The sequence below is a fragment of the Prunus mume genome, linkage group LG1 (genome assembly GCF_029339155.1).
Source record: "Prunus mume cultivar Tortuosa linkage group LG1, ASM2933915v1, whole genome shotgun sequence".
Classification (NCBI taxonomy): domain Eukaryota; kingdom Viridiplantae; phylum Streptophyta; class Magnoliopsida; order Rosales; family Rosaceae; genus Prunus; species Prunus mume.
This window is the reverse complement of record NC_142698.1, coordinates 23,752,111-23,773,194: the sequence shown is the minus strand read 5'-3', so window position 1 is coordinate 23,773,194 and position 21,084 is coordinate 23,752,111. Positions and strand designations below refer to the sequence as shown.

The window sequence follows — 21,084 nt, the reverse complement described above, 5'->3', positions numbered from 1 at the left end:
TAACAATCCGACTATCCCACAATCTTCATTATAAAGGGTGTTTCTATAATCATGAAACTTCATTTTTGTAGATGATGCGTGCACAAAATAAACGTGCCAAAGTTTCATGTGGACTGTCGACTTTATTTGAATGAAGATGTGACCAGAAATAGGAAATTCAGACAGTAACCAGAATTTAATAGCAATGTCTTGCTTAATGCACAAGGGAGGTACCCCCTACATTTTCCAAAGCAGTACATTTGTAGACAAAGTATGAATGGATATTTTTCAATCAGTTGCTGCTGTAATCCTTTGTGGATCTATGAAAGTTATAAGACTCTAAAAGGATAAAAAATCAAAGTAAAATTATACCACAGCTACCCTGCAAAGGGGAGGTTTGTGTTTGAAGTTTGACTCTCTTGGAAAAAGATCAAAATGCTTCATAAGCTTACAACCTGACCAACAATCACAGTGATATCATCGGGCTTTCCACCTGCATAAACAGAAAACTCAGGTAAGCCATTAAATCAAGGAATATGAATTGTCAATGTCATCTATTAAACCAGAAAGACCATGCCTGTTAGCTTCATTCCAAGAATTTTCTTCCATAAAGGAGCCTCAAAACCCTGAGAGGTGCGAAAAAGCAAGGCAACAAATTATTATGTCTTCATTGCGAGAAAGCGTCATGATTTAGAATTTGGTTAAGTCAGATAAATAATATTACCCTTGATCTAGCCTCCATGGAGTAGGGAGAATCAAAGTTTGAATCCAATGAATGATTGCTTGCTAAATTAGCTAATGCCTTTGCTAGCGTTAAAATCAATTTCAGTTAGAAAGAAAATAAATTATGTGCTGAATTGCTAATCCCCCATAGAATTTGTTGATATTGGAAACACATACCAGCCTCGGCAACATCTCTGTATCCGGCCAATGTTGAAACAATTTCATGGTCGAAAACATTATCAAAAAGTCCATCTGAGCCCGTTACTATGGTGTCTCCTTCCATCAACTCAATACTGCTGACCTGAAATTGGAGACGGATTATCCCACAATCATAATCACCGGCAATCATCATAATCTGATTTGCACTAAAAAAATGGCAATTCCACAAAGGTTTCAGTATCTGTTTACTAGTTGCAGGCTCTACATGAATATATGGTACAGTTTTTTGTCGAACCAGCCATATAAATTCTTAGAAAATCCTGTCATATTCAGTTTTTTTGGCTTTGTTTTCAGTTCCCAGTGGTTAAGCAGCCAAAAGGAGATATGAAACCCATATAAGACATTTGTGCATGCACTGTCGTTGATCCAAATTAGGACACTGAACTGTTAGTTTAGAGAGACTAGAATATGGACAGCAATCACGTAGTGTTAGATAGGTATAAATACCATCGCATCAAGGTATGTTTGGCTAACAGCCTCCGAACTAAGTTGGTATGGACAATCAAAATAGTGTTCTTGTGGAGATGTGGAAAAATTAATTTTACCTGCAAGTTGTCACAAATGACATGTCATTTCAATATGGAGCAATGGAGAGCTCAGAACTTGTTCACAAGTATGGCATTGGGAATAATATATTACCTTCACGAATAACCTTTAGTCCACAATCCCCGACATTGGCAATTTTCAGAATCCCATTCCTCTCCAGCATGGCAACAATTCTACTCAGAGTCAGACAAAGGAAAGTTAAAGTGAATAAATGTGTGTGTGAGGATGCTCTTAACGAAAATGACAACTATAGCGAGGATCCCTTGAACAAAATGATGAACTTACACCGTAGCAGAACCTGTAGAAGAGGTAGCAGCATGAGCTTTTCCTATCAGAATCTGAGGATTGTTGTTCACCTGCTATATAGGTAACATGCATCGGATTTGTTAGCCACACAACATATGCAGAAACTCGAAAAGCTACTTAACAATAATGGCTCTGAAAACATAATGAAAACGATAAATTGTTTTGAGAGAAACAAGACATCATTGGTTATATTTACTCAAGAAGACTACCTCCTCGTCTCCCACCAGACATGAAACGTTGGCCATGAATTCTTTAGGGAACAATGAAGGATCCACATCCTGCTCAGCCCAACTGGCAAGCCAAAAATGAGAAGATCACAAATTCTGAAATCAAAATGACTTTGCAGCATAGATTGAATCAGAAGTTTATTAACCCAATTTGACAATGGATTTCTTGTGAGACATCAACCAAAATCCAACCTATCTTTATATTCTTTCTTTTTCAAATCACAAAGCAGCTGTTGAAAGCTTTAAAGTTCATAATCCAATAAAAAAGAAACCCCACTTAGTTTCCATACCCAGAGACACCATCAGCAACAGCAATAATTCCCCCATTGTAGCTGCTGACAAAGAAAGCATCTTCCCCACCTTTTTCAACCTTTCAAAACACCACCAAGACTTCAAATTGTTAGAAGTTTGATAATAAAGACTAGAACTTTCTTAGAAAAACATCATGCCCAACACAAATAAGGAAAATGCTTGAAGAAGACAAACATGGGTTTGCAACTTGCAAGTATGAAATACCTTGTTGGGGTGTGGAATAAGATGAGTGCCAACACAGAAAGACAGCTCTGGCCTACATTAACCAAGCCAAGATACATCAATCAACCAACATGTTTACATTATACACATATTAATCCTAGAGAAATTCATTGCAAGCTCCAATAGTTAAACTGAAGACTCTCACACAAAAAAGGAAAAAAAAGAATGATACCAGAACTTGGGCTGAGAAATTAAGATTGGCTCACCGAACTGGATTGAGTTCTGATGAAGCACAACAAGAGAGCAACCTCTTCTTCTTTGAAGCTTCATCTGTGAGTGGTAGAGCAGAGGAAAGGGAATGAATGAGCAATGGATGAGACTTAGGAACTGAGGCCCTGAATATGGGAACTGTCATTTTCCCGCTTCCACTCCCTCCCTCACTGCCCAGCCAAAGCAGCTCAGCAGAGCTCAAATGTGTGGTTCCAAGCTGAAACTTCAGCCACAAAGCTTCTCTGTTTGCACTTCCACAAGAAAACATCTCTTAACGAGTATATATCTTCATTTGCATAAGGAAGTCATCAAGCACCAGTGGTCTAGTGGTAGAATAGTACCCTGCCACGGTACAGACCCGGGTTCGATTCCCGGCTGGTGCATTTTGATTTTTTTGGGTTACATTTTGTGCTTTTATTTTCTCTGATTTCTGGTTTTATTTATTTATTTATATTCATGGTTTCACCAAAACGCGCTCACTCACTTCTCAGATTCTTGGGTTCTCTGGAAGACTGAAAGCATGAACGCTACCGCTCCAGCTGATCCTGATTTCATCGAAGGTTTCAGTTTTATGTTTCTTTTTTTATTTGTTTTCTCTCTAACCATTGTGATTAATTGTTATTGATTATGCGTTTTGTGGTTTTCAGTTACGGACTACCTCAACGGAAGCGATTCGGACACAAACATCGATGAGGACGAAGTGGCCGGCGAGTACTACCAGCCAGTCTCCGCCGTCGATTCCGAAGATGAAGATCAGAGCAGAAACGATACCGTCTCGATCCACCCGCAGCAGCACCAGCAGCAGGTGCTCTCCAACGGCGTGACTGTGAATCAGGTACAGAGAGGGATTTCGTCTCTCCGCCTAAACGACAACGTCGAGGGTACTAATAATCATAACATGAGCATGAGCAGCGAAGACGAAGAAGACAAAGAGGAGGAGGAGGCTTCTGATTCGGCGATAATGAGGGCGTTCAGAGAAGACGAGAATCGCAGAAATGCGCCGTTGCCGCCGGAGAACGCGACGAGGGTTAGGGAGGCGATGCGGGGAATTTCCTTCGCTGGAACTCCTCCCCCTTGGGCTGATCGGGTCCCCGAGGGCAACTTGATAGACCGCATTCACCAACTCCGGCGCCCGGTTTGAATTGGATTGGAAATTATCAAATCACTGGATTTGCATGTTACCAGTCCATGAAATGTAGAACAATCTATGAAATATAAATAATTTATCAATCATGTTCATTTCATCACATTTCTATGTCACAACAACAACTTAGTATTCAGCAATTCACATAATTCTGAGGCAATCTACAAAATCGAATTTTTCAGCTTATGCACTGCTACATTGATTGATAGAAGCTTACTTTGAGGAGAAACCAAACTTTATTATACTGAAAATAGGATTTCTAATCACCTAACAAAACTCTAAAGAGTAGTAAACTGTCGAAAAGATTTGGCCGAAAAAGCCGCTTCTTCCCGTGCTCCTCCCTCAACTGCCCCATCGGCAAATGTACCACCACATGGTAACTGGATATCATTGAAGCCACATCTCCGGTTGCCTTTTCATGCGGCAATGTTCTCAATCTCTGCACTTCTCTCCATTCTCTTCACGATGCCAGCTATAACCTGATACATGATTCAAACAAACTCAGAATCCAAGAAAGACTACAGAGCCAAGTGATATGTGTGTGTACATTGAGGCGTTCGGTACAATGATTTATACCTTTCCAGGTCCCAATTCGTAGCTCTTCTTCAGCCCCTTGCTAAGGAGAGTCTTGACAGTCGTTTCCCATTGAACAGGGGAAGTCACCTGTGGTTTTGAGTTTAGGGTCCAAATCAAAATTCTTGCTCGTGAGACATGATGGGGAGGAGAAAATTCTGGCTAGCTTACCTGACGAGCCAATATTTTCTTAATTGTCTCGGGATCTGAGTGTGGTTGTGCGTCAACATTGGAGATAACTGGTATTCTTGGTGTTCTGATCTGTGTTGCTGCCAATTTAGCTTCCAATCTTGATACAGCAGGTTCCATAAAACTAGTGTGGAAAGCGCCAGCAACAGCTAGTCGAACCTGAGCATGAAGTGAATGGGGGAGGAGGGGGTTCGTCATCAAAAATTAATTGAAGAAGAATGGAATTGCATCTAAGTAGGAAATGAAGAATGGTACCGTCATTCGGGCCTTGAATGACTTTGCTTTGGCCTCTACTGCTTCCACTCCTTTCACACCACCAGATACAGCATAATTGCCCTACAACAACAGAATCATTCCATGCCATGGTCAAACATTTTGTTAAGACGAATTAAGAACCAATCATCTAGTTAGGCTTACTAAGTTGGACTTGAAGTCCTTACAGTACATAGATAATTTGCAATCTGAACTTTGTTAGCATCATCGACTTCTTGATTGGCTGCGTCACACAACTGTTGAACCTTGTCCGAGTCCAACCCTATGACACTGACCATGGCACTTTTGGCAGCATCGGCAGCTTCCTGAAGGAAGTCATAAAAAGGAAGCATGTAAGTGTCATAGATTATGCACCTATTCCCTCCAGGAACATGAATCATAAAAAACCGTGCACAACTATAAAGTTACCTGCATGGCTTCTCCCCTCAGTTTGACCAGGTTGAGACCATCCTCAAAGCTTACATATTGAATCAAGTCAACAAATAGGGAAGATTAGCACAAGAAGATAGCCACTACAGAAGATCACACAAATGCAATAAATCTGCTATGTCTTCTACTAATACATTAATCTGCTATCCTAAACTAAGTAAACAAAGAAAATGGTGGTTCATCTCCCCTATATTATAAACATGGAAAGGCAGCATCTGAGCAGTTGAATTCCTTGTGGCCCAGTAAACTTAAACGAGATCACTAAGCTAACAGATCAAAGGAGAAATTTTACTTGTGCATAATTTCATCGGCACATCCTTAATTCAATATGAAACCTTAAATACAGTAGGAAACATAGCATATCTTGCTCAGTTGGATGGCTCACCTGAATGAGCCAGCAAATGCTAGAGCAGTATATTCTCCCAAACTTAGGCCACATGTGACATCAACAGAATCAATGATCTGCTGGCCTCCATCACGTGCACGAAGTAACTCAACAGCAGCTAGACTTGTGACATAAATAGCTGGCTGCAAAGTAGTAGTGGATGCTAATCAATGACTATCACAAGAAAATCTCATCCTTGAACATTTGACATAGAAAAACATAATTGCTCCATGCCAACCAGAAAATCACTGACTATCAAGTGAAAATCTGAAACACATCATGGAGTTAAAAACCCCATCCGTGTAGCATTGCTTATAAAGTAAAAAAACAGTCCATTCGGGTGATACTCATACCTGGCTTATAACAGTTGAATCTAGCTTCTCTTTTGGCCCATTGAAACAAACATCCAAAAGATCAAACCTGCACACAACAGACACATTAAATCACTCATGAAAACCATCTTCCATATACCGAAAGAAAGTGATTATATCTGAGTTGAACAAAAAAATTAATAATGAAATAACTGTATGAATGCTACCCTAAAATATCGTTTGCTTTCTTGTATAACTCCGCAGCAGCAGGCACGCTTTGAGCTTCCCTTCCCATTCCAACTGCTTGCGCACCCTGTGTTGCAAAAAACAGCAGAGCATTAACAAAATTCAGCTCAATTCAGAACTAAGAAGTCTCTATCTTTAGAAATTTCAAACAAGAAACGCACAGGAAAAGACAAAATTCAACTATCCAATTACAGCCCAAATTGCAAATTTTTCGTATCAAACTGAGAATGAAATTTTGACAGCAACTTCAAAATTAGAATGACTATCTGAGCAGTAAAGTAACGACAATGTTCAAGTTAAAGAAAGGAAATGGCGGCAATGGAGCAACGAACTCACTTGACCAGGGAAGAGGAAAGCGAAGTTGGGCTTGTAATCGGCGAACAAGGCATCGCTTTGCAGAGTCTGCGATCCAACGGAGGCGGTCATGGAAACCCTAGATCGCCCGAGGCTCCGGATACCGAGCGGGGCTCCTTTTCCATTTCGGAGGCCCGAAACGGAGGAGGAGTTGAGAGAAATGGAGGGGAGGGCGAGAAAGGCGGTCATGGTGGGGAGGGAGGTGAGCAGGATAAGAGGGTGGTGAAGGTTAAGCCTGAGGAAGGTGTGCATATAAATGAAGTGCAGGCAGATTCAGTGATATAGTGCGCCGGGGGTGTTGAGGTTAGCGGAGTTTACGAAGGTGGACGTTGGACATCAAAATCAAAGAGACACCGGCCAACTGCTTTTTAGATTTTCCGTCTTGTTTTGGTCATCAATAAAATATTAAATTTACAATTTTTGGATTGTGAGTGTGTTATTTATTTATACACTAAATAATGTCATCATAAATAATAAATTTTAATAATCTTCTTTATAATTTTTGGAAGTGCTACTAAATTGTTGAAAATTATCAAGGGTGTGCTTGGATTTCAAAAAAAATTTGGTTAGGGTATTTCATTTTCGTATTTGATATTAGAGTAAGGCTTGACTCCTTAAAATTAAGGATGAGCTCCTCCTTTAAAAGAAAAAAAAAATTATTTAAAAATTTTGACACATGTCAAAATCACATTGGTTGTAAAGAATAGCTCCCTCTCAATTTTAAAGAGCCAAACTTTTTCCTTCATATTATGTATGAAACCGAAATTAATAACCCACGAGACTGTCACGGTCGCACAGAAAAATTTCTCTCATTGTGGGAGTATTGGGCACATGAGTTTCTTCCTATTTCATTACAACCCAAAAAATTTCTGTACTAAAAAAAATATAAATCTTCTTGTGATTAACAATATAAAAGTCAACAAAGTAAATGTATTAACAATGGAAATAATAACTATATTACATCTCCAAATCTCTGGTTAAAGTAACAATATATGCAGCTATCGTTCATTTTTAATCTTACAGTAAAACTTCAATTCGCTTGAAGCAAGAATAAAAAGTTGGTGTGGGGTATCATATACAAAGGCTGCTTTTCCCTCTATTTTTCTGCTCTGTTTGCTTCTGCTCTTAAGATGGTCAAAAATGGTGTTACTCCTTTACCGTCGTTGAAGTTATCTTCTTTTGTATAAACAATGTGAGCCATAGAAACAAGAAGTTTGCTTGTCTCTATATAAAATCGACAACCTGAGATTCACTGGACGTATCCTTTTTGCTTCTTATAACTCTTGCTTTATTGTCTTTGATTTCAAGAACCTGCAAAACATTGTCAAATTACATATTCGATTACCTTCGTCGCTGTTACGCATTCAAGAAACCGGCATCTGATATTAACGCATGGAAGCAATTGAACTTAAGATTTATAAGAGATTATAAATAGATTTAGCCACTAAATTTAGTTTACCTCTGGTCTTGAATTAAGAACTCCACTGGACATCCCTACATCAATCCGCCATATGCTGCAATTGTATTTACTGCAGGGAAGAATCCACAACTTATGAGGACTAAGAAAACCCTTTCATTTTACCTAAAAGAAGGTTTGGGATCATACCAATTTGCTCCTGTAGTTTGAGGAGTATGCCCCACCACCATTGCCTTAGCACCAACTGCGTGTAACGTCTCTTCAAGAATAGAATGTATCTGACAGATGATTTAAATTTCAAAAGCTCAATCTTGACTCTCAATCTCATTAGAAGAAGAGGATAGATTTATATGAAAGTGAATAACAAATTCTGAAACTAGACTGTTCCATTTTCAATACAATGTCCAATTGGATCCAAAATTAAGGGAAACAAATATTCAACACAGCAATGAAATCTGCTGGCGGTTCTTTTGAATTCTAATCAAATTATTTCACTCCGAGTATCAAAGAAACAGAATAAGAAAAGGGGGATCCAAACCATTGCTATCTACTTGCCTGGTTGTTCTGATAGTCATCTAATTCTGAAGTATCTCTCGAGTATAAGCGGTTCCAGACTACACTGTCATAGCCCCTGGTGGCTATGAAAGGGAAGTGAGGGTTGTCAGACTCATCACTGTCACTGAGGCCTCTCATCCAGTGAGATACTTCCCTGTTCATCCTCTCTACACCATATGCAACTGCAGAAGGACCAATACTCCTATCAGGTGATGCAAACAAGAAATATATAAAGCGTCTTCTCTAAAACTTTCAACAGCCAATGACACAAGCAAACCAAATTTGTTCAGATTGTAGGCACTCTTTTTACCATGGTTAGGAATAAGACCACCATGACAGAAGACCCAGTCATTAACCTTAAGAACAACAGCATGCCGTGCTAACTCGCATGCCAATGGACCACCTGGTCTTAGAAGGATTGATCTGGCAATCACACCCTTTTGCCTCTGTCCTAATATTTGGAAAACTTTATCAGACGTAACATTAAAATAGTAAATGGAAAATAATAAAAAGTGCAACAGAGGATTTCAGTACCCTCACTAGATTCCATGGATCCCAATAATTTTGGGGCATTTTCCTGTCTTCCTTCAGCTGTTTAGAGACACCAGTCCAGCCAACAAAAGCTTCTTCCCAGTCATCTCTATTGTCATCCAAGTATTCTAGGAAATCAATACATTCATCAAATCCTCCAGTTTCCACATATCTAAAATCCCCTTCCACATTCATAGTCTCATGATTCCCATTGACCTACAACATTACAAAGAGCAGGATCAACAAAATTTGATTCGGAAACGATCTACATATACGATTCTCAAATTTGGACAAAAATAATCTAATAATTAATGCACAGTTTGGTGCATTGTCATCTTGCAAACCAACCTATATGAAAACAGTGTCTCACAATTGCCTAAACACATTCCTCAAACATCAAATCACCTATGAAAAATCTAGTAATTAAAGCATCTGATAACTTTTTCCAACAATGCAGATGTTCCAATTGCCACGCAAACCTGAAAAACTGCTCCACCTTCATCTTTTGCCTGTATATCCAAGGATCGGAGCAAGGACAAAATGGCTATTTCATCTTCACCTCGATCAAGTATATCCCCAAGCTGAATCAATACCTATGTCACAAAGGAAACAGATTTATCCTCATGTTCTTCAAAGTTGGTAGTTTCACAACAGAAAGACCAACTTTGTGCCTAGTGAAGACAACTGCAAGAACCTTAACTACTCTGAACTAAGTCAATTAAAGGTATACCGTTTCTCCACCAGTCCATAAGTCCTGACCATCAGGACTCAGCACACCAGCCATCTCAAGTGCACATCTTGTTTGGTCAAGGTCTCCATGCAGATCCCCAACTGTATATATTTATGCCACACAAAGGCATAAACATTTATAGATAAATAAAAAAAGCTATACTGGTGAGCCTACAACCTCATAAGGAAATGCACCAAAATTACAGTCATTACAGAGGAGTTTTCAGCAGGAACAAGGAACTGGTATATATATATATAATACAAGCCATGGTCTAAACTACAGAGGAAGTACTTTAATTAGCTAGGATTGACCATATGCGAATGACAAAACCTCCCTCATGGCATGAAATTTATATGGAAACTGAACGATCATGGAAATTTCAATGCATTCTTCACTTCGAATTTGCAAATCCAATCACAAAACTGAACATGAATTCAACTTCAATGCAACAGATTAAACAAATAGTGACAACCCAACTGCTAAATGTAAATTCAAATGCAACAGCAACAGTTAAATAAACAACAAAGAAGAAGAGAAAACGCAAATAGATGGTTTAGGGTTTTTTTCCACAAACTAATAAATGTTTATACAAAAAACATAGAAAAGGAAATACAAAGAATACGAACCAGCGACAATTCGGCGACCAGGGGCAGAAACAAAGGTGGGTGGGTTTCCACTAACAACTATGGGTTTTGAGGCTTCTCCTTTGCTGCCATAATAACTATTACTGTTGAGAGAACTAGAAGAAGGAGAAGGAGCCTCTGAGAGTTTGGGGGGTTGGGATGGTGGAGACAGGGGCAACGAGTTCAGACAGAGCGAAGCCATTGCTTGGGAATGTCAATGACTCAGTGAGTCAGTGGCCATTCATATTGCTTGCTAGCTATAACTTCTTTTTTTGTTTTTTTGTTTTAATGGGCATAAAGAAGAAAAGCCCATTTTCCTTTTCTCTCAGCCAAGTATTATTTGGTATATCTTCTTCTAAATTTTGCTTTTTCTTTTCAACTTGTGCTTTGTCTTCTTTTTTCTTTTTCCTTTTTCTGTCTGAAGCACTAGGTACTTTCGAAACTAAACGAACATGATACAGTTTTGTTAGTTTGCTGTTTCTTCATCAACAACATACATGTAGAATTTTAAATTGTTGAGTTGGTTTAGGCCCAATAGAGTGTTCCAGAATTAACCCAACTAGCAACCACTGTAAGGACATGAAGATGGGCTGTCCATTGAAGCTATGCCAATGGGCCTTCCAGACCAGGTTCTTTCACCCTCAGCTTTGCTATTAAAATCCAGACCCAAAACAGAAGCCCATTTAAAATGACCAATATGCTCAGACACTACTCACATCACATGCATTGAACAAGAGCAGGTCTCCTAAGAGACATTGGCATTGCAAAGGGGTTTGTAACTCAAGCTGTTAAGAGCAATTATCTTATCTTTACATCCGAGATCATGTGTTTGAATCTCCTCCTCTTTAATATCGCTGATATTTAAAATAAATAAAAAGGTTGGCACTAGAACTGAGTGGGGAACAAGGCATAAATTAATCCATTCATTGGATGCAACCCCCGACATATCCCATCTCAAAGTGAACAATCCAACCAATGAAATATTCACATTTCTTCAATGAATAGTGACAATGTCACGTTATTATCTTGGGGATCAAAACCCTAATGCAAGTACCCACTACCCAATCTAATCACAAGCATTATAAAGCTGCAGATGTGAGAGGTAAAACATGTTCACTATAGTCTCTAGATAGCTCATATTATATATATATGTGGTGAGGAGGAATCAAGAATCCACTGTATATCTGGTGGTCCTGGATTCTCTTATCAAATCAAACTATGCAGCATACATACCTGTTTGCCCTCCACTTCAAACCTTAAAAATTTGCCCATCAGAGGAAGCATAGTCTTAACCTTAAATTCAACGAGAAACGTTTACTTGGGGTGAGAAATGACACCCAAATAGGTCAAATCTTATAATTTTCTAAACCTTCGATCTTCAAAGTTATACAAATTTAAATTCATACGTACTCAAGTATATGATAGAATTCAACTCAAAATTGTATAACTTTGAAGATTACGATATAATTAAACTTCGTGCTAGAATTTGGAGTAAACAACCGCAAAACCAAGTATATAAAGTTAGGTGTGAGCTTCATAGTGTGAGCCAACAAGAAGAAGACAAGTGAAATGAAAAGTTGAAAGTTGAAACAACATGGGAAGCGCAAAAGAGGGCATGAAAGAGGGGCTGCCACAATATGTCTATGTCTAGTCTTTGCAGAGAAAAAACATATACAAGCAAAGCAAGGTGATAGATGGGTCGCCCTTTTTTGCCATACTTGGATTTCGAGGGTGATTGGCAAAAGAAAGAAACTAAAGATAAGATATTGCATGTCACATATTGACTTAACTAAGCCCACCTCGTCTCTCAGTGACACGTGTCAACTGTAGGTACCTCCTCCAATACGTACGTCCAGTCACAATCAATAGACGTATGTACGTACGCATGCATTCGTCTAGGTTTTAGAATTGTTCAGAGCAACGGTCCGGACATCACGCCCTAATACTATTTGATGAACCTTCAGTCACTATAGAGGGTTTTACCATTTCTTCTTCTTTTTTTTTTAAAATGATTTGGGCGATTGGCCAAAAAGAGAAAAAAGCATCAATTGGGTTGGCTCGTAACTGGTAAAAAGTGCAAGAATTAGTGTAAATTTTCATGACAATCGTGCTCGCTGCGAGCTCTCAACCCACAAGATCAACCCCAGAAAAAAATTATACGCATTAATTGCACAATTTAAAGAGACTTTTGTGATTACTTTTTAAGTTGCTTTCAATTTCCATAATAAATATGTTTAGGAGTAGGATTTCCGAGTCGGCACAGACTTAATTTATATTGTTATGGAAAGCCTTTGTGTTGTCGGCTAGCAATCAACATGGTTCAGTTTTAACCATGTTATTAAAATATAAACCTCTTACTCTCAGAACACGGTTTATTGTTGAATGTTGTTATTAAAATCTAAATCTCTTATTTTAAATATGTCGTCCAAAGATCTTAGTGACAAAACTAAGGATCCATTTCAAGAATGACGGCACTCTAATCATGGGAAAGAGCGGTCAAAGAACGCCATCAAAAGAGATTTTATTTCCATTATTCATTGGGTTTGCATAATCAAAGAATTATTCAGAAGTTCGAATATTGCAATTGGAAGGTACCCTTGAGAAAACCAAAACGAAAATAATATAATATAAATAGGAGTTGACTAAGAATTGTTTGACTCTCTTGAATTGCATGGGGCATTACAGAAAGGAACAACCCCAAAAACAAAAACAAAAAAAAGAAGGCCCCAACCATGAATTTGAGGGTAGAGAGGTGGGGACCCGGCGCCTGATCCGGATCAACCGCTTCATGTATTCCAGTGGGTGAGCAAATACATGAAGAAATTGTCGGGGCGGACCCCTCCACTCCGCTTGACCCAACTCAACCCAAAGTTCATCAAAACAAGGCTTATCTTGTCTAATTTCTTACAAATAAATGGTGCACTAAGCCACTAGTTAACATTGTTCTTATCAATATAAATTAGGATCTTTCGCACCACTTAATTCTTAATTTAGTGATATTTCTCTTTACATCAATAGAGAATTTGAACTCAACGTCGTGAAGCCATATGGTCCTATAGTCGCTTTTCTCATGATTATTCTACAATATTTAGGTAGAGATGATTCAATTGTTTAGAGCAAAATTAATTTCCATCTTAATCCATTGAATGAGTCAAATTTTAGAGGTAATAGTATTTTAATATGTAGTTTAATTTTTGGTGAGCGAGACCCATGGTTAATGCAACAAACTAAATTGAAATTTCTATTATTAATCGGCTTGAATAAAATTTAAAAAAATATATTGGGTTTGAGTAAAATTAAAAAATATATATTTTGGGTCGTATAATCAAACTGTCAGTGGTATATATGCTGCAACGGAGGAAGGGGGCCATACTAGGGATGAACCCCGTGACCCACACGTGGAAATTATATATAAAAATGAGAATATATAATAAGGTTTGATGTGACAGAGGCACACAAATACAACTGGGCAGGGCTTGCCGACTAAAGTTAAATTGGTCAAAATACCTTTTGAAGTTATGAGAATATAATGCCAGCTGATGATCTAAAATTCACCCGTGTCTGCTGCTCCTTCTGCGGCTTCTAAATAAAAGTCCTGCCTCCAGCCAACCTTCACCCTAGCCAGCTCATTTTAAATCTTCCATTTTCATTATTAGTTGATCCTTCCATATGTAATGATCAAGATTTACTAATATAAATATTGACATTTCAACCAATAGAGAAGTGTGTGTGCTTCCATTTGTCAAAAAGTCAAGTTTCAAATCCAATTCCGGCAACCAACTGAGATGCTGAGATGGGTGGATAGAGATTCATTATTATAATGATTTGTGTCATTCGCCAGAAAAAACAATTTGTGTGAAATCGAAATATATTATTTTGTTATTTTTGAACAATCGAGATATGATATGTGTTATTATTTGTTTATGTGACCGTCTGTAATTAGTCGAAAATAGCGACGCTGAATTTGTTAATAAAATTAAGAAACGTTAAATTGAAGTATAATTAATTTGCATGTGAATCTTCTTAACATATATATTATTGGTCACGTGATCATTAAATTGTTTCACCAAAGCCTTTCCCTGGAGCACTAAATGGAGAGTTCAATTTGAGTGAATAAAACCGAAAGAGATGATGATGGATTTTGTTACCTTTTCGGCACAGTGGTCAATCGGACTCTGGCACATAAAGAAGGAGAGCAGAGCAGCAGCTTTATAGTCATTGTAAAGAAAAGCCTTAATGACCAAAATACCCAGATTTTGGTTTCTCCCAATGGAGAAATTTCAGGTTTATAATTGATTGCAGGTCTCAGACTGCATTAGGGTATTCGTGTCGTTTTGGGCAGCAGAGTCCAGAAAGTTTGAAAAGTAAAAAATAAATAGAAACTATTGAGGAAACAAAAAAGTAAATTTTGAGAACAAAAAAGAAGAAGGCATGGGTTTGTGAGCCAGGTATTTAGAAAGCATGTGGAGCTGCTACATGTACCCTAGAGAGAAGGAAAAAGAGAGCGGGTGGGTGGGTCTGCTTAGCGAGTACTACCTACTACTCTCCCTAAACCAAAGCAAACCAAACCCAGTGAGGGTTGTTTTATGTAGTCTGGTGGGTGTGGACAGTAGTGGGAGAGAAACTCTAACACTTTTTGCTATTTTCAATCAATAACTTAATGATATATATGATAATTTTTTTACATATTATTGTATTATTAGTTAAGAATAATAAAATAATATTATTTTCGTTACAAGTAAGTATTTTTGCAAACTTCGAATTGGGAGGGAGATCCTCCTGGTGAACTGACCGTACCCCAAATCGACACAGGTGAACAAGTAGAGTATACTAGGGTGCTTGAGAAATTCTCATGTAACAGAAATAATATTTTTTATTATTCTCAATCAATAATGTAATAATATTTATAATAACTTTTTCACGTATTATTGTGTTTTTTTATCGGAAATAACAATGTGCTGTCCCTGTAAGTTTTTTTGATAGTGGTGGCCTGGTGGGTGCAAGTAACGAGACGTCCCACAGAGCCAGAGAGAACAGAGTTGCATAGAGGCATAGAATAAACTGGCCCCACTTGCAGTAAAACCAATTTTTAGTACATGTCTTCAAAATAGTGCAATTTTAATTTACCCGAACCAAGACTTTTCAAATGGACGTCCATATATCTAAAGATTTGTTTCCCTTTTCTTTTCTCTGGGGTGACTTGGACGGGGGAAACAAGTTGTGAAAAGCAAGCAACTTTTGCTTCCCATTAGTGTTTTTTCCCAAAGTTAGGTGGGGAGAGTTTTATAACACGTCTCGTATGGATTTGAATATGAAACTATTAGTTTAGAAAAGTTATTTTTCAATGAGTTAGATTTCGTTGGTAATTAACTTAATTTATTTGTATTATTTTATCAAGCTAAGAAAAATTTGCGAGCAACACTGACTTGCTGAGAAAATTTAATTCGTACAAAATAATCACTTCTTGTCCAGTTAGTTGTGCAGTTTTATTATCGATATTGATAATTATATCAGAATATAGAGCATGAATTATGTACAAACAATCCATAAATTAATAAGTTCGAAAATTTAAATTTAGGATGTCCAAATTCATTCCACACTTCATGCCAACTATGTAAAATGAGTTAATCTTGGTCATTACATATTTAAGACTAATTGCGTATTTAAAAGATAAACACATATAGTGAAATGTCAATACAAATTTTAGAGAATTATGGGACGAGAAGTAGCCACGTATTTAAGAGATATACGTATAATTATATAAAATCAATTACACTTGCATTTTCTTTTTGACACAAATTTGTATTGGGATCTATATTGTTCCTGATTGTGGTGCCTTTTTTGTCCATGTAAAAGTGTTATCACTCATGTAATAGCGTTATTAGTTGAAAAAAGCAAAATAGTGTTATCTCCGTTTCATAAAAGTCTTTCTCCACGCAAAAGGCTCTTCTTAATTCCCCCTCAAATCCTCCATCTAGGCTTTTCAAGGGAACAAACTCCACCAAATATAGTAATTTTTTATTCCTTCTAGGAGCAATAAAGTTTAGGTTGTAATATTACCACTGTTGAGAGAAAAAAGGGGTAAAAAAAGGAGAAAAACAGAATCTAAGTATTGAAAAATGTCTTCTCATAATCATAGCAGTGGATCAGAATTTAAAAAACAGACGAAGAAAAAAATGTCAATAATAAAGTGTTGAAAGCACTTAAACTTGAGGTAATTGCTGGATATGGAAAAACGGGTCGTTTAGTCATTCATTTTGGTAGTTCTGAGTGCGATACTGCAATGCAAAGGAAGATTGGAAAAGTCATAATTTATGTGGCCGACTTAATTAGACTCTAATCGGGATTATTAACTCATGATGATTACTTTTGACGATTAAATAATCGGCGTTCCCAAAAGTATAAATTTTCTCACAACTTGTCTGACCAATTGATACAATGGTTGACCCACTCACAAGTTGAGGGGTAATTAAGAGTTAACTCACCACATTAACTGACCACATTATATGACAGCTTATTTGGAAAAGACATGTCGGATAAGATTATTAAATGTTTTTATTAATTAATTTTGAAAAAAAAAAAGAGTTTTGCCTTTTTCTTTATAGGAAAATAATAAGTCTACTCTATTCGCATATCCTTCCTCTTCCTCCTCCTCTCCCAATTCCATCACTGCAGAATCAGCAACACCGGCGGCGCACCGGCTGCCACGTCTCCAACCATCACCAATTCAAAGAAATACTTTTTAATTCTTATTTCCCTTTTCGGTTCATAATCAAAACCTTCTCTTGCCAATTCCAAGCCTCATCAAGAATATGATATCTGAAGGATCAATTTGGATTATCTAGATAGCTAGTAAAATATCCATTTGGGTTTTCTTGATTAGTTGATTTGCAGAGTTGGGTTTGTTGAATCAAAGGCCTGGTTTCTTTCTGGAGGCAGAGGTGTTAGGAAGATTAGGGCAGCCAAATGGGTACAATGAAGAAGATGAAAAGTTTAAATAAATAAATTACTTGATTTGAAAAAAGAAAGAAAAATGAAAAATACAGTTGGCGACATTTAGTTGATGTTGAAGTGATTTACCTAAGAAAACTCTAAGAAAAGAAACCCTAGTCGTTGCCACCCGAAGGGGACAACGACCTTCCTCCCTCCCCTCTCCTCCTCTCCTATGTTCTCTTTCCCTCCAATTTTCCCTTTTTTTCCCTTCGTTATTTTGTTTTGTGGTGTGAAAGCATAAGCCGTTTAAAACAATGTTGTTGCCATGATAGCCTTCGTCTTTTGGTCCATGTACACACGAATTAGGCTCTAGTTGTCACCCTTCAATATAGGTTTGGAGTTGCAATGACGGGAAGATGTCGGGTTACGTTGGATTCCGGTTTAGTCGGTATGGAGCGAGAGGATGTGGAGCGGTGATCCTGCTTTTGAGTTTGTTTGTCTAATAATTGTCACGAACTCTTTAGGAGTTTGTTTTTTTTGTTAGTTTTATTTATGTTTTGGTTTTTAGCTTTCGATATGGATTTGCCATTTCTGTCGTTGCACAACTGATTTGTATTGTAAGTTTGAGTAGACATGCTTTTGGTTGCTGAATGCGAGATTTTTAATTTGTTTGTGGGTTGTGCGTAATTCATTCCATATCAATTTAACTTCTTGTTGCGTTGGGTCATTGGAGAAGTTTTATTCATATTTGATAACAAAGTGGCTTTGTACTTGTTTATATTCCTCTTATCAATAAAATATTATCGCTCTTTATAAAAAGAAAATATTGTGATAATATTCTTTAACAAATGGATTTATTATTAGTAGGTCAAAAAAGTCATCATATACTCCTTAAAGGTGCAAATTTTATTTTTTTTTATTTTTATAAGGGGGAATATGTGATGACTTTTCTGAAATCAACTAAAATTACATGATGGGGTTCTCAAACTCTTTTCCTTCCTTGTTACATTGTATGCATTTATGGGCCGATTTTGTAAAAAATAAAACTATTTGTGTTATCTTAATTGATGATATAATATGTCATTTCTTTAATAGAAGTGAGACATTTCCTTGTGAGTCGAATACTCTTATCGAAATTATAAACAAGACTATATATATGCGATGACGCTAGCTAGGTATTTGCCAAGAAAATTGAAGTTTAGGTTGGGGAAAGTTTGCAATAGTGGAGAAAACAAAGGTTGTTGATTCGTATGTACATACATTGTACGAGAACCTCAGTCCATCCCACGTCCGTCGATTGAGGATGAGTCTCGTAGTCGGCAGCGTATAAAGAAACAATAAACAATTAAGCAGTGTCATGTTCAAAGTTTCATACCCAAAAAGAAAGAAAGAAATAAAATAATTAGTAATAATCGTAGTTATAAATAAAGTAAAATAAACCGTCCCTCCACACAACAAACTCAATGGTTTTACTTAGTCTAAAGCTCTTTCATGTTCCAATAGAAGGCAAACCCTCTGAGTCTCTGTGCCCCGCAGGTCCCCTCTCCCTCTTATAAATACACCCTCTTTGCTCGCTTTTCTAACCACCCCACCAAGCGATGAGCTCTCTCTCTCTCTCTCTCTCTCTCTCTCTCTCTCTTCAATATACAGCCTCTGCGGCCTTGCTTAGGTTTTTGCTTAGGTTTTCTTGTTGGATATGGGAGGCTTTGAGATTTGAACATTGAGTAAGGGAGAATCTGTAAAGCTCAGGAGGGATAGCGCCACAGGAACAAAATGGTTTAATTTATATTAGGCATTTGTTTAGGCGCTATCCATCCTGAGTTTCATGGCTTCTTCTTACTATACATCTCTCTCTATCTCTGCTGCAAATCTCAGCAAAATCCTGCTAGGATCATAAAGGTTATGAAACTATATGTTTTGTTTGTTTTGATTTCATTTCATTAATCAGGGGATCGTTGCAAGGTCAATGCTGAGTTCTTAACTTTTCCCCTCATCTGTAATCACTCAAAGATAAGCGATTTATGGTCTTTCCTAGCTACTTGTTGTCATTTCTCTCTACCATGGAAGGTTAAACTAGCTATCTATAGCTAGCTCTCATCCGGAGATTTTGGACATTTTTCCAAGAATAAATGATTTCGAGGATTTTGGGATTTTGGGGTTTTAGCTCTCATCATAAGCAACAACTACAAATAGGCGCGCGCGCGCGCGCACACACACACACACATATAACTATTTCTTTCTAAAGGGTATGAAACCAGATTTGTTCACAAGATTTTGTGGTTCCTTATCTCCATCTTCCCCTTTTCACTTTCTTCTTTTCTTGGTATGGATTCCACATAATTATTAATCTCTTTAATTCTTGTTTAGCTTGGGTTTTGTTGATTTCTGACGAATACTTGTCTCATGATTTATGCATAGCTAGATTCGATCGAAACCCTAGTCATATCTCTAGAGTAAGCTAGCCTTTTGGAGATATGGACCAAAATTTTAATGTGCTTAAATTTATAATCATTGCATATCTTTTTTTTTTAAGTGCTACTTTTTCCAATTTTCACGATTCCACTTTTGGGGTATGAGTCTGACAGCTTTTTAATGGTGTGACTCTGAAACCCTAGTCTTCTCCAGAAGCAGGCCTTGACGCCTTGTGAGTTGTGATGACTGATGAGAGATGTAGCTAGGGTTTCATGGTTCAAACTGAAACGTTTTGCAGAGCAGCTTTTTCAATAATGGAGGAGAGGCTAGCACCTACGGATGTGGACCGCTCCACAACTTCCCTTTCAGGTCACGGTCTCGTCCTTTCTTTTCTATTCATGCCTCATTATCTCCATCCTCACTATTCCTCCATTAAAAACAACAAAATTAAAATTAAAAGCTTTCCTTTCTTTTTCTTTCTTCTATTATTATTATTATTATATATAATTATAGAAAATAAAAGCATTAATAAGGGGGTAAATTAGCAATTCGTTGCTTTCATGTTGCTGTTGCTGTTGCTATTGCAGACGAGATGATGGTCTAGTTGACTTGTTTCATACGTGGTTTCAATTTTTTATTTATGTAAATGATCTATTCTTCTGTTTAATATGCACTGTGAATCATCTGGTTGGCCATTACGCGCCACGTGTACGGCTGCGATGGATTGTTTCCGGCGTACTGAGAAGCTTGATCTAACTTTAGGGTACAAAGTGTGTCTGGTTATTAGGCGACAAAGGAACCAATTTACCTGCAATAGTTTGATCTCCAACGGTGTTATTTGCTTAGGGTTCAGCAATATGATATATACGAGATCTCTAATTATGATATAAGATCTTCATCTTCGGAGAAAGATCATACGAGTGTAATGTGGTTCAACAGGAACCCCCACCACCAAGCTTTGTGCCACAGCCTGGCCTCTCAATTTGCCCCATGTAAAATATGTTTAAGTACTCTAATTCAGTAGTTAATTATGATTATTCATGATGTATCCGTACAAGCGATAATCTAAATTACAGGGAAAAAAAAAATCTCTATGCATGCACACAATTATAATGCCGGGAGAATTCAAGACCTTTTTCCCTCGCCTTTGAGTTCATATTAAAAAGAAGAAGAAAACAACTGGAGTGGTGGTCCAAATTCCAGTTTTGAATTTGTGAGAGCACATCATTGCTGGA

At 37.5% G+C, this 21,084-nt stretch overlaps 4 protein-coding genes, 1 long non-coding RNA gene and 1 other non-coding gene across 10 annotated transcripts; 3 read left to right on the top strand and 3 right to left on the bottom strand.

Moving 5' to 3' along the window:
• Nucleotides 1-156: 156 nt before the first annotated feature.
• PBCP (Protein phosphatase 2C family protein) lies at nucleotides 157-2,996 on the bottom strand. Of its 5 annotated transcripts, none has more exons than XR_514118.3 (11): nucleotides 2,741-2,996; nucleotides 2,517-2,568; nucleotides 2,291-2,370; nucleotides 1,983-2,064; nucleotides 1,753-1,826; nucleotides 1,561-1,640; nucleotides 1,369-1,466; nucleotides 880-1,003; nucleotides 704-781; nucleotides 557-605; nucleotides 157-472 (listed from the first exon to the last, which is right to left on the bottom strand). XR_514118.3 is itself a non-coding variant. In XM_016794421.2 (11 exons), the coding sequence occupies exons 1-11, from the start codon at nucleotides 2,887-2,889 to the stop codon at nucleotides 420-422; spliced, it is 924 nt and encodes a 307-aa protein (XP_016649907.1). In that variant the 5' UTR covers nucleotides 2,890-2,995; the 3' UTR covers nucleotides 157-419. The 5 variants fall into 5 exon arrangements, 3 of the variants coding, with proteins under 3 accessions (XP_016649907.1, XP_008232707.1, XP_016649908.1); XR_016124017.1 differs by having other exon boundaries at nucleotides 1,753-1,823; nucleotides 2,741-2,994; XM_016794421.2 differs by having other exon boundaries at nucleotides 704-786; nucleotides 2,741-2,995.
• A 60-nt stretch (nucleotides 2,997-3,056) lies between these two features.
• On the top strand, nucleotides 3,057-3,127 carry TRNAG-GCC (transfer RNA glycine (anticodon GCC)). The gene has a single exon. It is a non-coding gene; the product is annotated as a tRNA-Gly (tRNA).
• Nucleotides 3,128-3,143: 16 nt separating this feature from the next.
• Nucleotides 3,144-3,991, top strand: LOC103331694 (uncharacterized). Its single transcript, XM_008234378.3, has 2 exons — nucleotides 3,144-3,304; nucleotides 3,392-3,991. Exons 1-2 carry the CDS (start codon nucleotides 3,265-3,267, stop codon nucleotides 3,883-3,885), a joined length of 534 nt encoding a protein of 177 aa, XP_008232600.1. The 5' UTR covers nucleotides 3,144-3,264; the 3' UTR covers nucleotides 3,886-3,991.
• Nucleotides 3,951-7,075, bottom strand: EMB3147 (Acyl-carrier-protein S-malonyltransferase). The gene is made up of 10 exons (XM_008234278.2): nucleotides 6,631-7,075; nucleotides 6,276-6,361; nucleotides 6,091-6,157; nucleotides 5,738-5,880; nucleotides 5,332-5,380; nucleotides 5,091-5,228; nucleotides 4,906-4,986; nucleotides 4,633-4,809; nucleotides 4,465-4,551; nucleotides 3,951-4,367 (listed from the first exon to the last, which is right to left on the bottom strand). Exons 1-10 carry the CDS (start codon nucleotides 6,898-6,900, stop codon nucleotides 4,305-4,307), a joined length of 1,161 nt encoding a protein of 386 aa, XP_008232500.1. The 5' UTR covers nucleotides 6,901-7,075; the 3' UTR covers nucleotides 3,951-4,304.
• A 483-nt stretch (nucleotides 7,076-7,558) lies between these two features.
• Nucleotides 7,559-10,823, bottom strand: SLP1 (Calcineurin-like metallo-phosphoesterase superfamily protein). The gene is made up of 9 exons (XM_008234106.3): nucleotides 10,508-10,823; nucleotides 9,882-9,982; nucleotides 9,631-9,744; nucleotides 9,155-9,367; nucleotides 8,931-9,066; nucleotides 8,621-8,802; nucleotides 8,255-8,343; nucleotides 8,108-8,177; nucleotides 7,559-7,959 (listed from the first exon to the last, which is right to left on the bottom strand). The coding sequence occupies exons 1-9, from the start codon at nucleotides 10,704-10,706 to the stop codon at nucleotides 7,873-7,875; spliced, it is 1,191 nt and encodes a 396-aa protein (XP_008232328.2). The 5' UTR covers nucleotides 10,707-10,823; the 3' UTR covers nucleotides 7,559-7,872.
• Nucleotides 10,824-18,918: 8,095 nt separating this feature from the next.
• On the top strand, nucleotides 18,919-20,886 carry LOC148921365 (uncharacterized). Its single transcript, XR_016121939.1, has 2 exons — nucleotides 18,919-19,336; nucleotides 20,053-20,886. It is a non-coding gene; the product is annotated as an uncharacterized LOC148921365 (long non-coding RNA).
• The last annotated feature ends 198 nt before the right edge of the window (nucleotides 20,887-21,084 follow it).

What these genes read in the sequence shown, in the direction of transcription:
- PBCP (XM_016794421.2), bottom strand. Translation starts at nt 2,889, where the DNA reads ATGACAGTTCCCATATTCAGGGCCTCAGTTCCTAAGTCTCATCCATTG. An exon ending in TTATTCCACACCCCAACAAG is followed by an intron (nt 2,371 to 2,516) that starts GTATTTCATACT and finishes GTGTTTTGAAAG; the next exon opens with GTTGAAAAAGGTGGGGAAGA. An exon ending in AAACATACCTTGATGCGATG is followed by an intron (nt 1,004 to 1,368) that starts GTATTTATACCT and finishes CTCCAATTTCAG; the next exon opens with GTCAGCAGTATTGAGTTGAT.
- SLP1 (XM_008234106.3), bottom strand. Translation starts at nt 10,706, where the DNA reads ATGGCTTCGCTCTGTCTGAACTCGTTGCCCCTGTCTCCACCATCCCAA. An exon ending in TGGTCGCCGAATTGTCGCTG is followed by an intron (nt 9,983 to 10,507) that starts GTTCGTATTCTT and finishes AAATATATACAG; the next exon opens with TTGGGGATCTGCATGGAGAC. An exon ending in ATCCATGGAATCTAGTGAGG is followed by an intron (nt 9,067 to 9,154) that starts GTACTGAAATCC and finishes ATATTAGGACAG; the next exon opens with AGGCAAAAGGGTGTGATTGC.
- LOC103331694 (XM_008234378.3), top strand. Translation starts at nt 3,265, where the DNA reads ATGAACGCTACCGCTCCAGCTGATCCTGATTTCATCGAAG. An exon ending in TGATCCTGATTTCATCGAAG is followed by an intron (nt 3,305 to 3,391) that starts GTTTCAGTTTTA and finishes TGTGGTTTTCAG; the next exon opens with TTACGGACTACCTCAACGGA.
- EMB3147 (XM_008234278.2), bottom strand. Translation starts at nt 6,900, where the DNA reads ATGCACACCTTCCTCAGGCTTAACCTTCACCACCCTCTTATCCTGCTC. An exon ending in GCATTTGCTGGCTCATTCAG is followed by an intron (nt 5,381 to 5,737) that starts GTGAGCCATCCA and finishes TCAATATGTAAG; the next exon opens with CTTTGAGGATGGTCTCAACC. An exon ending in ACGAATTGGGACCTGGAAAG is followed by an intron (nt 4,368 to 4,464) that starts GTATAAATCATT and finishes ATCATGTATCAG; the next exon opens with GTTATAGCTGGCATCGTGAA.